Raw genomic sequence first — 16,973 nt, forward strand, 5'->3', positions numbered from 1 at the left:
ATTAACTCCATGTGCATTTATTGCTTGTGTTTTGAGTCTTCAGTGGATAGGAAAAGCAAAGCAAGGGATAGGAACATGATGGGCTAGGGTGGGACAGACACAAGTATAATGACCTAAAAACAATAATTGGGTTTGTCTGGTTAACAGAATATACAATACGTCATATGAACAACACCTGGTCACTATTATGTGGCAGTTTGCTAGCTACTGCAAGGAACGGCAGGGCTGAGGGTAGAAACTAAATGATGTCCTTGGCACTTAATGATGGACATGGGGAAAGAGGTCTACCTCTTCCAAGAAAAGTAAAAGGCCGCTAGACTCATACTCACTCATACAAGTATGGGAAGTTATGTTAGTATGAATATTTTAGTAATTTACCAACCTATTGGGTGCATCTAAGAAATTATATATCAATGAAACTAGGCAGACTGAAGTTCAGTAGATATTTTGCTTGCCTTGAACTTGAATGGACTGGTGCCTTATCATGGTTTAAAAAAAAAAAAAATCAGTATTGTTTATAAACTTTATTTATAGGGTGCCACCAACTAACTACTTTTGTCAATAACAAGTGCAGGGTTATTTACTCCTAAACTAAATGGGTTATCAGCTAAGTATGCAGTGCGCACCCTGCTGTGGTATTCCATGCCGTTATACCTCCACACCCCAGTCACGCAAAAACAACTTCCTCGTTTGAGGAGTTATCCGGTACCTCCTACATGTATATGCTAAATGCCTGACCTTCCAGCGTAACAGAAGTCGATACAAAATGCAACAATGTTGGCATCAAGACATTCCCAAAAAAAAAATAATAATTACGTTGGATCCAAACCCAATCCGAAATGACTTCCGATGACTCTGTCCTATTTTTGTCCCGAATTGATGATCAAGACAATCAACTGCACCAGAAAACACATGTTTGGAGCAAATGTCCCATTTATTTAATTGGAGGCCTTCAAAATCAAATTAATTTAAACATTCTTAGCAATCATTTCATTGATTGTTTTTTTGGGGCATTACACACCTACTTAGTTTCCAATAAAACTCAAAAGTCAATTAAAAATACTGATCCCACACTTATGAAGGTACAATGCAAATAATTAGCAAACTTCTGCCCGACCACTGAAGAAGATAAAATACATTAATTAAAATAAAGAGTAACTAATAACCATATTAAAGCAAAACGCATACAGTGAGAGGTTCACTGATGAGATGGAGATCAGGGCGAGAGGCGTACAGAATGCTGCGTGTCTACAGACACTAGAACCAGCGCCCAAGGATACACTTGGTCTCCTCTTGGTGTCTACAAGAGGAGAGCTGGCCTGGGGTTGGAGGCGCAGGTGAAAAGAGCGCCAATGATGAAGTGCACACGCAAATGATGAACACAAAATAATGGCAGGGTACACTGTATAGTGTACCCTGAGGATACACTGTATATTCACACTACAAGTTTTAGACGGCTAAGCTGCACGAGCGGCTTTAAAAATAACCACCAAGCAAACTTCAAAGACAGCATGCAGAGGCTGTGTGTTAAGTAGGTTGGTCCAACATCAAACCAAAGTGTTCACTGTAGCGTTTTAAGGTTGAATAAGTTGTCCTTCTAGTTGGCAAAAAATGGTGTTGGGTGGCCTGAAAAAAGTTATAAGAAAAACATGCAGGCCACTCCACTGTCAGAATGATAACTACGGAGAATGAGGATGCCATTCATTCTTCTCATCCTCCTACTCTGAGAGAGCAGGCAGAACAAGAGCAGATAAGAACAGTCTCTACCAGGACGTACACCTCCCATTTACTTGGCTCTCTCTTGCATGATTATGTATTCTCGTCAGAACTGGTACCCAGGTTTACACTATCAGAGAGTCTCAATGAAAAACCCCTCATAAAACATTTAAATGAATGAAATCTGCCAGACGGGCTTAGTTAGGCTGAACAGAGATACTGCTAATGGTGCCAGCGGTGAGTGCAGAAGCAGCCGGATCACCACCGGCACCTTGGGGATCAGGGGGCAGAAGGCCTTGGATCGATGTAGGCCACTTCATTTCAAATGGTTTCAAGGCCATCGATACCCCTGAATAAGACGTCCCCTGAAAAGGTGAGAACCAAACAAGAAGGGGGGGAAAGACCATTTCAGCTGGCCAGCGGGGCCTGGCCGCTTGCCATTGGATGGCAGGACTGGTGGCTCTGGAGATGGTTTAGCTGCCGAAGCCGAAGATGCCCTTGATGTAGCCGGTCAGGCCGCCCTTGCCCTTCTGCTCCACCTTGTCGTCGAGCGGCGGGAACGCCACGTGGTTGAGGGCCAGGTCGAAGAACAGGGGCTTGCAGGGGATGGGCTGGAAGCCCGGGGGGAAGTGCACCAGGTTGGGCTGCTTGCCCACCAGGGCCGGGTCCAGCCGGAAGGTCTCCAATCGGTCGCACAGAGGCTGCGGAAAATGGTGAAGGATGGATGGCAGAAAATTGAAAATAAATAAATACATGGCTTATAAATTAGAATGAGAACAAGATAAATACAACTGATTTAAAAAGCCAAAATCAAAGCGTCCAAAGGGTTTCCCCATGGAGGTGGTGATGTCCCTGTAGAGGCGGCTCACCGTGTTGTCCTTCACCGGGCGCTCGGCCGGAGACTCGTTCACCTCCTCCGTGTCTGAAACAACCAATTGAAATGGTGATTATAACAAAAACAAAGGAATACATGCATTTAAATGAAAGATGTTTCAGCGTGACAATAATACAACGCATAATATCCTGCGGTCACCATGGCGACCCGTCCTGTGGTGGAGCCTACCTAGGATGGCAGCAGCCTGGAGGGAGTACTTCTCAGCGTTCACCTCAGCGATCAGCTCCTGGACGTCGGGCAGTTCCTTCATTTTACAGAAACAAAAATAGGAAAAATTAGTACACAAATGACTGAAGTCAGGTACAAAAACGTAGGGTTTAAGACGCTTCCTATGAAAGCGTAAGTCAGACGTGTGTGTGTCTATAGCAATGGTAGAATTAGGGCTGGGCGATATGGACCAAAAGTCATATCTCGATATCTTCAAGCAGAATATCGATATAAGATGAATATCGATATTTGTTGACGCAATAACATAGTTGCCGTTGTCGCGCTCCAACTCGTCATTCTACATCGGGGCGCCGCTGTGCTCTCATTTCCATCCTACCTGCGTCGCTGTGCTCGTTAACCTGCCTTGCTGATGGGGGGGGGGGGGGGGGGGGGTTTGTTACCGTGGAGCTACCATTATTACTATAGCCTACCTACCTACCGTTTGGATTTGCCGTTACTATTCCTACCGTTCGGAAATGAATACAGTTTGATGGTTGAATAAACCGTGGACTAGACACTGCCTCCGCCTCGTATTTGAGAAAATTACAATATAATATCACGGCCAAAAGCTGTGTGCGCCTCCGGAATATTATGAATCTTATTATATATTAATGTTATATTATATTAATTAATTCATATATTAACTGCTGCTGCAAGTGATGGAAGAGGTTGGTCATAGCCTACTCTACCCTTTAGTTGCGACAGATTTGAAGCACTCTCTACAAAAAACCTGATTCTGTCATTCGTCAGACACCTTGTACCCAAAACATTTCCAAACTATGGAGCCATTTGTCTTCTGATAACATACAAGCTCCTCTGCGCCGCGTTTGCCAGCGGATTCCATGTTTCGCGCCGTAGGGGATTTAAAAAAGTGACGCGAATGGAATGGGGGCCGGGCCGTGTGTGTGAGTGAGCGGGAGAGAGATAAGCCAGTCCCTCCAGAAAAACGCGATTATGCGATCGCATAATCGATATATCGCCCAGCCCTAGGTAGAATGCAGATCTGTTGGGCTGACCTTGTCACTGATACTCTTGGCCTTGGATTGGACCTCCTTGGCGTACTTGAGCACCCTCTCGTACAGAACCAGGGCCTCGCTCCACTTCTTCACCAGCACGTAGGACTGGGCGATGAAGAAGCACCTGGGGGATGGAGCCATGGACACTCATTAGTTTGGACAACATGGGCCAACTGTAAACATAATAAGTGAATGGTTATTTTATCTTCTTCCTTTCCTTGTATTATTAGGTATTCACAGAGTATCTTTGGATACCCATTGTTATTCTAGGGATTCCCATTATTATGAATTGGTAACCCCTATAGCTCACCCGCTGAAGTAAGCACCTCACTGCTAGCTGTACATATGTGACTTTGTACGTGACGAATACAACCTGGTCATTTTATGTTTGTGTGTTTATGAGAATGAGTGAATGCGTTACCTGTAGGCCTTGTAGACAAGAGTCTTGAGGGCCATCTCCTTCTGGAAGGTGTGGTCTTCCTCCAATCCCTGTAGGGTGGACAACTCTGCCAGACTCTGTGGGGGGAGAGGAGAGCACGCCAGAGAGACGATACTAACTATTGAGAAAGTGCTCCCAATACACACTCAGTTCTAGCCTATAGGATGCGTGTGCTCAGTGCGTGTACCTGGAGGATGATCTCATACAGGCGGATGAGGTCCTGGGGCTTGGGCCCCCTCTTGTTCTCGTCGTTGTGCGGGTCCTTCAGCTTGGCTTGCAGCGTGTGGGCCATGCTCTCGTTCCTCTTCACCACCGTGCACAGCTTGATGTAGCTCAGGTAGCTAGAGCGGGGACCAAATCAATAACTTCAACCTCACCTCCCAGCACAGCCGCACAGAGACACTCAACTGTACGGAAGCCTAGCACTTCAGGGGATGGAAATGCAGCAAGAGCTTATGTTGTCGGGGACACTGTTCTTTTTTTTTACCTGTGCAGGAACTGCAGGTTGGACACCTTTCCAGTGTCTGCATCAGGGCCCCGCTCTCTCTGCTTCTGTGGACGGATGACGGAAGACCAGCATAAAGTAACGGGACAACACTAGATGTGCATTGTTCTTCATTGGCACTTCACTGGCCATAGATCGGGAGTTTTTCCTCGAGTTCCCATTTCGTCTTTTTAGCCTACTGCGTGCCCAGCCTGGAGCCGTGGTCTGCGAGGCCGTCCTCACCTCAGCCTTGAGCTCCTCCCTCACAGCCTGGATGGTGTCTCTGCACTCGGACAGCAGGGTCTCGTACAGGTGCTCCTTGGTGTCCTCATTGGATGCCTGCTCACCAGGGACCAGACAAACACACCGTCGTGAAGGCTGGCGTTTACTTCAGCTCCTCAAGTAGTCGTCAGTATTCATCCGACAACGTTGACTCCCCAAATTCGGGAATAAAAAATGTGCACCTTGGAGAAATGCAATATTAACAATGTAAAAAGACAATTTACATTCAAATGCTAGAGTAATGGATACCAAGTGTGCCCCTTTGTGTTGTATTACCTCCTAATCTAATGACCAGGATTAGGCAGATTAACAAAAAAAATCTATACAACCTCCTAGTCTGACAAAGTGGAATGTTGGACTAGATTGTGGCTATGTGCCGGAAATATCCAAAGTTCAGAAATGTGAAATTCCAACCAAACCAGAAGAGCACAGTACAGTCTACAGTTGAAGGAACACATATTCATACAGAAACACAAAGACAATGGCTTCTTTGAAAATCAGATCTTAGGTATGCATGGTTTTGATGCCTGCTTTCACACCAGAGACGTTTGGTCTGTTTTCGGTAAGGCAACTTTATTTATATAGCACTTTTCATACAGGAAGCAGACTCAAAGTGCTTCACGACTTAAAGTCGCACTGTGTAAGACTGAGCCCCTCCCAGGTATGCTGGATACTTTCTGAATTAAGAAAACTAAGCAACATTCTTCACTCCACTGTTACTTGCCTGGGGACCTGTGTGACACAAATTACCATACATTGTTGCGGCTTTTTGTTGTGAGTTGGAGCGGATTAGCAATTGACGATAGTTCAATTCTTAAAGACAGTAAAATAAGAACATTCAAAATAAAATGGATAACTGCCAGAGATTACAACATTTTATCTTAATGAAGTTAAAAGGCCAAGTTTTTTTTTGTCAACTCCATTTCACATCTTAACATTCTCAACCAATTTGATCAACAATACTTTTTTTCATACATTCATACCTTTTTGACATTTCACTGGGGTAATATGGCATATGACGGTAAATACAAACCCGTTCACCACTAATCGCTGGCGAACAAACCTATTTCCAGCGCAACAACAATGCAACGGTAAAGAGTTTATTTTGGAGGGAGCCGCCCATGGTCAACACGTACAATTGGCATGGTCTCGGAACATGACACAGCTTTTGAGCTACCCGTGTGAAGAGGGAACCTGTAAGAGTCTGTCCATACTCTACTCTATTAAATTGCATGTTTAATTCAATGTTTTTCATTTCATCTCTCCCGTGCTTGTTTCTGTATCTCACTCACTAACTCGTGTCAAAATGCTTATGGGAATGCACAGATTATATTGCCTGAGTAGCATCACGTGAGATGATCTACAATTAGTGGAGCAACGGTTCACGGGTTACCCGTGATCCGTACGGATCAACCCTCACACGGTTCGGGACGCAAGTGATCCGCGGATCGGCTGATAAAAAAAAAGAAAAAAAGTTGTGCGTTCACGTGATCAGTGCATGTTTAAAGGACAATTCCGGTATTTAGCACATTGAGCCCCCTTTCTGGTTTGTCTAGGATGAAATATAGTGGTTGACACACCGAAATGTTGACTATTGGTCCTGTCTCAGGTATTTGGCTTATTTCGATTTGCCCCTGCCTGCTTCAGAATGGCTGGCTTTGGGCATTCACAAACCTGTCCTTAAAACAACCCTAAACGTTCGTTTTTAGAAATGCGCAACTCACCGAGTGGTAAGTGGTGTTCGTTGATGTTCCTAATCAAGTATCGTAGAGAAATACAGTTTGTCGTGTTTTGTTTGGCGTTTCGTAAATCCCATTGAAACGGTAACCTGACCGGAATCGGAAATGGGCTGTTTATGTTTGGTTGTAGTCTTTTCGCCCGATTCTCTGTGCTTCCTTTGGACAGTTTTTTTTTTAATTTTATTTACTATCCATGTTATAAGAAGGAATAATTCCTCAAATTGCACTTTATTTTGTTTAAATATTTTTTATAAGTTTTTATTTTATGTGGACACAAGCAATTTTTTTTAATATTTACCATGCTTAAAGGAAGCAGGATTATTACCTAATTTTTCACTTTATTTTGTTACACATTTGAAGATTTTATTTAAAGTCACATTTGTCTTGTTATCTTTTTTGCTGCTGTTGATCCGAAAATGATCCGACCAGTGACTCAAAAGCCATGACACGAACCAAACCGTGAGTTTTATGATCCGTTGCACCCCTATCTACAATGAATGCAAATTGAATCAGATTTCTGGGCGGCTAAACCAGTGCCATTTGGTCGAGAAAAGCTGCTCCAGTAAAACTAGAACCGCTCCGTCAAAATGTAATAATTCTCAGTAATTTATCCGCTATAAGTCTTGGTCCGCCTATAAGTGACCTCTGCTATAGAGGGACTTAAAAGACAATCCTTTACAATACAAATGTATTGTCATTTCGCTATAATTTCAGACCAACATCACAGTCTTATAACTCACACCCATCTTAGTGATCATTTTTAAAGGTTTGGGCAAAACTGACAATACTATGGTATAACTAACCCATATTTACTACTGAAGTTTGGACTTGCATTAGAATGTTAAACAGTTGTCACTGTTCTTTTGGAACGCAACAATGATTAATTGATAAAAGTATGTCACACACGTATGCAAGGAATGTGTGTGTGAGGTGAGCGTGTGTGTTTCCATCTCTTTGCCCAATCAGCTAGGGAGATAGAACTTGGCAATCAGTCAACAGAGACTTGATTTTCCAGGCCTAAAGTCTGTCTGAATCGGACAATTGTACTGCACGAGAAGCACCAACCTCTCCTGCCTTGTCATGAAACACAAACTCCAGGCATATGGGTTGGAATGTTCTATGCATCACAGATGAATCATAATCACCCCGATTTTTCATCAATTTTTGTGATTAGTGATTACCAAAATCCGGCGACGCAAAATAATTAGACAACATTGACTTTCCCATTGCGCAACAAGGGTAGATCTTCGTATCTCAAAGAGAGAAAAGATTTTTCACAAAAATTTAGAACGATATAAAGATGGCCGCGTGAGGTGAAGTCAACCAGGCAAACCGATACGGGCATTTTGTCAATGAACAGACTGGTTAGAGATTAACTGATGCAAAGAGAAGCACGCTATGGGGCTTGTACATTGTAACATTACATTGGAATGACGTCCATTTTTAAAAGAATAGGAGCATTGGAATGTTAGTAGAAATGTTTTTTTTGGTCCATTAAGTTATTAATCTTGTCATTATGGGAATACATGGTTGTATTTGATGTGATACACGGCAAACCAAAATGTCCATTAGCCTAGGTTACGGTATATTTACATTGATTTAGGATTTTACAGTACTACAATCCTCATCGACAAATACTCCCAAAATGATGACTCAACTATTCCGAAGGCAAACAAGTTGACACAGTTGGTATAAAAAACGCGCTTAATAAGATTTAAGGTATCTTTTATAATCATTATTTAATACATTTTCTAAAAAAAGATTGAGATTCCAGTTGGTTTCTATGAGTTGTAGACCTGATACTTGAAAGTAAACAAGAAGTCAACAATTATGTAGTGTCAGGCTTTCTTTAAGGCTTTTGCATAGTTAAAATGAATCAGTCTTAAAATCAGTGATTCGATACATCATCAAGACCACGTCAGGAATTTATATTAGTACGCGCTGTGATTAACATTAGTTAAGTTTCAAGTTACGTTTCATCGTGCGTCAAAAATCTCATCCGCCCAGTGAGTGTTGGTCATGGTCCCACACCCGAGAAACGCCCAGGACAACCAGCCCAACCTGTCAAACCTCTGTAGGACTGCTGATGGACCGGCGCATAGAGAAAACACAGGATTACGCCCCCGGTCACAACTATGCTCCCACAAATCGGATGAGGATTTTGTTGATGCCACCGGAAGCCTCATATAAATCGAATGTTGTCAATTCATACGACATATTGATGCTTACTGCTGTCAGAGATCTGAATGCAGACAGTTTCATTGCCAGTTTGCATCATGTTTGCACAATCTAGATGTGGAGAACGATACGGAAACATTGACCAGTGTCTTTCTGCCCTCTTGTCAAGAGGCTTGCCATCCGCTACTGGAATATGTCGTTCACCTTCATACCATGATTGTACGGTTGCGGTAGACTGCTTTCCCTTGCGGTCATCTCTAGTGGCTCTTATTTATGATGTACTTGGACATCACCCAACACGTCCTGGCCTTACAATAAGCTCCAAGCGAATAAATATGGACAATCAATGATTCTAGCTGGTGCTGCTACAGGTCTTTTATTTGCTATATAAACCCTAAATTGTACTGAAATAGGATCTAAAAGCAGTTCTACATTAAAATACAGATGGGCCAACACTGGGCTGAAAGGCTTAACATGTACCAAACAAAAGGCTGACTCCGAAACTGACGATTGTAATGTAGCCACAGCAGCGAGCACCAGGGTGTAGCTACTGTGTTCATGAGAGCCAGAATGCACAGAATGCAGCACAGCAATGTAGGGCGCTGCATGCCACAGCACTGACTTGTCAATGGGTGTGATTGAAAGGTGTGAGGAAAGGTCTTCAGCAGGTGCAGGAGGAAGCAGCGCCGCGACCTTGACTCAGGGAGGAGTGAGATTGAGCTCCACCTGTCGGGGAGCTCAAGGAATGGGCGATCATTCGACCACCACATGTAGGGTTGATTAGCCATTACAAAATGTACCCTCTGTGTTTTCCCAAATTATTTTGTGAGACAATGGTGGTTGGACATCGGACCCACTAAGGGTCTGGGGGCATGCTCCCCCGGAAGAAAATGTTGTACTTTCTAAGTTAAATGCATCAATCTGGTTTACTTTAAGAGTAATATTCTGAACAATTTTGTGCTTTAGTACCTATTTCATCAAAGAAATGTTATTTATTTTTATATATATATATATATATATATATTATATATATATATATATATATATATATATATATATATATGAATGGTGATGCGGGAAAAAAGATCTACCCAATCCCAACAACGCTTGTAGATTGATTTGCATTAGAGGTATGCCATCCAGCCTCACTCTAGAAATATCTGTATTGATCATTCATCTTGATAGCAGTCCTTTAATAACATGAACATGAGTGTGAACTTGTATCTCAACAGCCTGGTTCTGGATACAAACTTCCCCCGAAAGAGGAAAACCCTCCTTTAGTTACCGAACAGGGAAACAACCTAAGAACAAATGCCTCAGAAGCATGGATATATTAAGGAATGCACAGCCGCTTATCCCAATACCCCTCCACCACTACAATATTTTAACTTAGTTTATAAAAAGTATGCTCTCCTTAGTAATTCTCTTTGGTACTCTATTCATTATGTGCCTGATTTAAACCTTAAAGCGACCTTAAAAGGGGACATATTATGAAAACAACGCTTTCCCTGGTATTTGGGGTGTTGTTTTGGGTCTCCGGTGCTCCCAAACGCATACAAACGTTGAAAGAAGTCTGTACATGATTTTTTGAGTGAGATATGCATTTCTGAAAGTACCCCTCCTACAGTTACCAAACGAGCGAGTCAGTTTCGGCGCCCCCTCCTACGTAGGAAGGGGGCACATTTGAATATTGCCTCCCACTTCCCCACCCCCCTCCAATCAGAGCATAGCTACGATTTTGTAGAGCAGCGGACGAGCAGCTCGGCGGCAGCCCGGCAGCTCAGCTCCGGAAGTACAATCCCGTTCTCTGGCGGAGCTGCCGCCGTCCGGAGGAGGAGACATGGAGGAGAAAGGGATTGTACTCCCGGAGCTGAGCTGCCGGACTGCCGCCCAGGCTTCGGTGGCAGTCCGGCGGGGGGAGCTCTGCGGCAGCGCGGTTCAATCTGGACTTCAGAGAGTCAAGGCCAAAGTTCCTTCCCCCAATTCTTCTCAACCATGGCCGAGATATCCCCCACTTCAAGTGTTTACTTGTTGTCGAAGCACTAGACGCAGTCTTTATGAATCATAATATCATCCGAGGCGCACATAGCTTTTGGCCGTGATATTAGATATAATATATAAATACCTATATATTATAAATATTATTATTATTATTATGTTATTTGATATAGATATAGAGCTCCAGGAGACCGCAAACGGCAACAATCACTTATCCTTCATGCTATGGTTCAGTCTGACAGCTCATTGGTCAATGGGCAGCAGCTCATTTGCATTAAATCTACAGACACCAGAAACAGCGCATTCTGAAGAGACTGAAACAGAAGGGAATAGCGGTAGGCGAGATTTTTTTTCTCCTAATGTTGATACGTGCAGATTGTAGCAAAGATGATAGTGTTACATTTGATTTGTTGGAATAAATCGGTGTTGGGTGTTTTCCAAGTCTCCATGGTATTATCCTTTGCCTAGTGCGCAAATGAGTGTGTCGGCCTGACTCATTCAAATTAACAGAAATCTCGATGATTCCTGCTCTTTTGTCAGCGATGTTAGGTTATTCAACAATGCTTTATGTCTAGAAAATCGTGCTGCTCTATACTCAATAAGTTAAAACTAATAGTGAGTTGTGTTAACATTCAGTCCGACATTTCTGTTGCCTCAACAAATTAACAATTACTCTCATATAAACACTTACTATGATGAGCGTGAGTTACATAAGAAACATACAATTATTATCTATTTGATTATTTAAAAAAATCTGTGCTCATATCGGATCGGCTGATCATACATTAAAAGATTGGTGCTCTGGATCGACCTAAAGAACGCCTAAGCCTAGTTGGTACTATATGCTGGGTTGATCTATCCATCTTACAAAAAATAAAAGGCGGTCAACAATAACACCGGGGCCCTTTAAATAAAAATAAATGAGTCTCAATGTGCATTGTGTGCACTTTAAGATAATTAACATTGGTCGTATTGCTACCAAGCAAACTATTGTACGTTTACGTCAGAAAATGATGTTGACAAAACAGATTGTGGGCTCATCCTGGTGTATACATAACACGACTACAGGAAACCACAGGGTGACACAAGGGTTGAAAAACAACAATGAATTCTACAGGACTCCAGCGACGGACTGACCTGAGCGATGGCGGCCTCGTTGTCGGCCAACCCCAGGAGGAAGATGCGGGCTTTGTCGATCTTGACGGGCAGCGTGCGTCCTCTCCACTCCACCTCGCTCATGGTGGCCGCCTGCTTGGCCCGGGTCTGAGTGATCAGTGCCTAGAAAACAACTCGTCTGGTAAAATATCTGTGGGCATTTTCGTTAAGATCATGTACAAAAACGCCTCCTGACATCTTACCAACTCTGGCAAACTCTCTTAGAGACCCATCAAAATGTTTTTTCCTCAGGGTAAGCCACCATCAACAATGGTGCCCATTGAGGACATGGATAAGAGTAACCCCAAAACCACTTTTCTTTTGTTTTAAACATGGTTATTCGTCTTATATGATCATCAACATAGTATTTTATGCGATTATATCACTGTTACCGAAATAACTAAAATTTAGAGGAAAAAGTGGTAAAATCCTATGTTTTTGCCATTATTCCCAAAACCCTACGTGGAACGGTCCACTCTACTGAACGCAGGTGGCGTTCTTTAGTGACGTCAGACTTCCTTTCCCGAGGTAGTCTGACGTCACGACCCAAGAGGCACCGTTGTATTGGTTTCATGAAACTGGTTTGCAATTTGTGCAGTTTGGAACAATGGAATCAATGGTACAAATGTACGCATGTCCTTTCCTGCCACCTCTGGCCATGAATGTGTTCAATTTGAGAAGAACAGGACTGACCTCGAGCTTCTCTGCCATCATGTTCCCTCCACCGCCGATCAGCCTCATCTGCATCAGGTCGTTAATAGCGTTCTGGTCACCTGCCAATCAAAAGCCATTACACTTTCATTAGGGAGCTAATCTGAATGAGACAATGAGAGATGAGATCAAGATAGGACTTGACCATATGTATTGAGATCTTATAATTTTGTTGTGAAGTCTTAAAATACACATTAAAAACATACACCTTTTATTACATTTTTGTTAAATATATTGATAGGAAAGTGTTACGATTAAAAAATGCGGGTGAATGCCGACAGCTGAATAAAAAGCGCAACCATTGCTGAGAATGCAGAAATGTAAAGTGAATTGGACCGAAGACATTTTTTTTTTGATGGTTGAATGGTCTCTATAGCTTAAAGGGGAGATATTATGAAACAACACTTTTTCTTGGATTTTGGGTGTAGTTTGGGGTCTCTGGTGCTCCCACACGCAAACAAAATTTGAAGAAAAGTCTGTACATGATTTTTTGAATGACATTGGCATTTCTGAAAGTAAGTGGACCAGCAGACGATTATTGGGCTAGGATGTTCGCGCATTTCAGAAGCAGGGATATTCGATACAAAAATAGATGTCTTATTTGTCAGTTTGCCATGTGACTGCCTGGCTGGGAGTCCGGCGGAGCTGCCGGACTGCCGCCGAAGCTCTGGCGGCAGTCTGGCAGCTCAGCTCCAGGAGTACAATCCCTTTCTCCTCCATGTCGCGGTTCATGGACTTCAGAAAGTCAAAGCCAAAGTTCCTTCCCCCCAATTCTTCTCAACCATGGCCGAGATATCCCCCACTAGTCTTTACTTGTTGTGGAAGTACCAGAGACGTCAGACGCAGTCTTTATGATTCATAATATCATCCGAGGCACACATAGCTTTTGGCCGTGATATTAGATATAATCTAAATACCTATACATCATTATTATCATCATCAACATCATCATTATCTAGATATAAAGCTCCAGGAGTCCGCAAATGGCAACAATCACTTCTCCATGCTGTGGTTCACTCTGACAGCTCATTGGTCAATGGGCAGCAGAAAAAAAAAGCAAAGCTTTTAATTTGCTTTAAAGCTACAGACACCAGAAACAGCGCATCCTGAATGGACAGAGGGGAATAGCGGTAGGCAAGTTTTTTTCCCTAAAAGCTAGTTCCAGCAAAAAGCTTATTTTTCTGGAACTCATACTATGTTTACTTGTTGGGAAAACACCATAATATGTCTCCTTTAAAGTATTCAGAAGTAGAAGACCAAAAAAGACACACTAATAAAGAATGCAATATCTTGAGTGTGAATGCTGATAGAGCATTCACACTAATAAAGAGGAATGGGTGATTATATGACTCCTTTAAAGTATGCTACCACATAAGGTGACAAAATATGAACCACATAAAAAAATACAACATGCTTGGGGTACTGCATTTTATATGTAAACAAGCATAAAACCTACAGCTTACATTGGTAATCACAGTTGTTGAAGACTCTATGGCGCCCTCATGTGTTTAACCTGACGTATTCAACTAAATGATGTGACATTTAGCAAATAACTTGCTGTTTATTTGAAGATAATGATTATTATAAATGACAAGTACATTTGTAAATAAAAACCCTAGTTTAATGGAATTATGGTACTTTTTTTAAATTTTTTTCTTAATTTTTTTATACCTAACTCTGTATAGACAGGCTTATGGCAATATTAAACGTTCTGTCCACTAGAAGGCATTATACTAAAAAAACATTTATTTCCACGAAAATGATATTAAATTAACGCTGCCTCTCAATGGCATTTATTATTTAATTCGCTGCGTTGTCTGTTGTGATAGAGAGCACTGACTCACAATTCGGGACTCTACACATACAGCACAATATCCATTTTGCAAAAAGGCGTCATTTATAGCAAATGTGTACTCACCAATGTTGTAAGCACAGTAGCGGATGTTGGGTGAGATTTCTTCCACACGCTGGTGATACAGCACTGCCAACTCTTCAGTGAAGGCACTTGCTAGCTTCTCATAGATGGTCCTAACAAACACAGACATTAATTGATATGTTTTCCATTCATGCACTAATTACCTGCATATTTATCTTCCACCATATATATCGTTTTTTAATTCTGAAAAATTCTTACTTGCACTTGTTGAAAGCCTCCATGGCTGGCTTCCACTCCTGCAGTTCAAACTCTACCATGCCAGTCAGGTACGCTGTGTAGGCCTACAAAAAACAATCTCAATTGATTGAGGGAAGGTCGCAAATTGCATACAAATTGCATATGCCAACAACTGACATAGAAGCATGTGATTTTTATGTGGCCATACAAATTTTCATGAACGAAAACGACCCACACAAATCACTGGAAATCTTTGGCATTAAACGATGATGTGTTACAAATCATCACTTTATATCAGATCCACTGTACACTTCCTCCACTACATAAAACTCATTCAGCAGTGCAGGCTGTATTTTATTATGGTATCTCAATGGTGAAACAAGCTAACCCAAGCCAGTTCTAGAGGCACGGAGGCTCTGGTGCACAGGGACCCATGTGTGTACCTGGGCCTCAAGCTTGGTCTTTGCATCGATGCTGGGGCTCTCGCACAGCTTCTCCAGCTTCTGGCCATGTTTGGCTGCCTTGCGCAGTCGCGACATCAGGTGGAAGCGCTTGCGGGGCTCCGTGTTGGCCTCCTGCTTTAGTTGCATGGCGTAGCTCCAGGACCTCTCGGCCTCCATCAGAACCAGCAGCAGATACCTAGAAGAGCACCACAAGGGAGAGACGCCGAGTCACATTCCCTAAACCTAACGAGAACCACGCTGTACATGTCACATTGCTATGGACAGCTTCCAAACCTGCTGTCAGAGAGCATCTCCTCAGTTATCTTCTTGCCAGTGTACTTGTGGCGGTTTCCCATCTTAAAGCCCAGGGTTTTGCGCAACCGCCGCAGCCGCCGCGAACAGTAGCCCCTGGACACAGAACATGTAACTAATAGAATTATACCAAGATTATAAATGCTATCATCCATAACAATCATTAGTATCTGTATGATAAGACAATAACATAAACAATGCTTTATGTATGACAGTATTTTAAGAGTGAGCATTCTTAACTACACTTAAAAATAACAGTATGTTTAAGCCACATAGTAAATGTAGCCATCTGTGATCAAATATATAACGCATAATAAATTACACACAATCCGGTCACATTTAGACGTAACAGACCTGTATCTCTGGTAGTCTCCATGTCTGAGGCCGTGCTGCTGCTGAGAATCCTTGATGATTTGCAAAACTGCAATTTGTAGTTATGGCAAACATACGTTCATATAAATGTAACACACCCGAAAGATTTGCCATCAAGAAATGCCCAACTAAGAAATCCAACAGTTGGTAGTCCTCAACCTGAATGCAGCTGGTAGCTCTAAAACAGTAGATAGCAAGGGCTTTGTGTAAATTACATAGAAAGGAGACAGTATATTCGTAATAATTATGTCGTGATATGCCCTTTAAACATGAAATACACAACATACTGGACTAATTTTAGTAGATTTACACGATTACCATTCAATGAGCAAGGCGGTTCAGAATGACACGTAGCACAAGTTAGCTTATCTCCAACCTAGCTAGCCTATATAGAGGCAAGGCGACAAATATGATCATGAAGACAATTACAATCCACACATGGCGGGACGTTTAGTGTATAAAGGATACTCTCCAATCCAACTCCTGGGTCGGATACATTTTCTTTATTTTCATCCATTGAGGCAATTTTGGCCTCATTCTGCTTGTCTTCCGCCATCCTCAAATGTTAGTAGCTAAGCAGCACCCACATGCACTGGTAAAGACGGGCCAACCAATCGTGGTAGAGGGAGTGACGTCTCGTACAACTCAAAGCTCACGAGACTTGGCAAACTATACGGTTAATTAGTAAACCAATAATGAGGCCACCAGACGATTATTAATTAAATGCGTTAATAATATTGATTGTTTTTCCTTATATTTGTGATTTAATTCATAATTATACAAATACAAAATGTAAATCATTAAAATTAAATTAAAATTAAAAAAAGATTCACTGTTTGTGGTGCAGATTGGTAAACAAACAATACGAACGATTTTCTTAGGAAACTTTTTTTTTTTTTTTAATGGAAAATAC

The 16,973-nt window shown here is 42.2% G+C and overlaps 1 protein-coding gene across 1 annotated transcript; it reads right to left on the reverse strand.

Annotated features, from left to right (window-relative positions):
• Window positions 1-815: 815 nt before the first annotated feature.
• Window positions 816-16,653, reverse strand: srp68 (signal recognition particle 68). The gene is made up of 16 exons (XM_079730966.1): window positions 16,529-16,653; window positions 16,043-16,109; window positions 15,671-15,784; window positions 15,377-15,572; window positions 14,955-15,037; window positions 14,739-14,848; window positions 12,803-12,882; window positions 12,092-12,232; window positions 5,001-5,096; window positions 4,761-4,825; window positions 4,461-4,614; window positions 4,256-4,350; window positions 3,835-3,958; window positions 2,780-2,855; window positions 2,586-2,638; window positions 816-2,417 (listed from the first exon to the last, which is right to left on the reverse strand). The coding sequence occupies exons 1-16, from the start codon at window positions 16,614-16,616 to the stop codon at window positions 2,190-2,192; spliced, it is 1,770 nt and encodes a 589-aa protein (XP_079587092.1). The 5' UTR covers window positions 16,617-16,653; the 3' UTR covers window positions 816-2,189.
• Between the last annotated feature and the right edge of the window lie 320 nt (window positions 16,654-16,973).

Source organism: Pollachius pollachius (assembly GCF_949987615.1).
Source record: "Pollachius pollachius genome assembly, chromosome: 2".
Classification (NCBI taxonomy): Eukaryota; Metazoa; Chordata; class Actinopteri; order Gadiformes; family Gadidae; genus Pollachius; species Pollachius pollachius.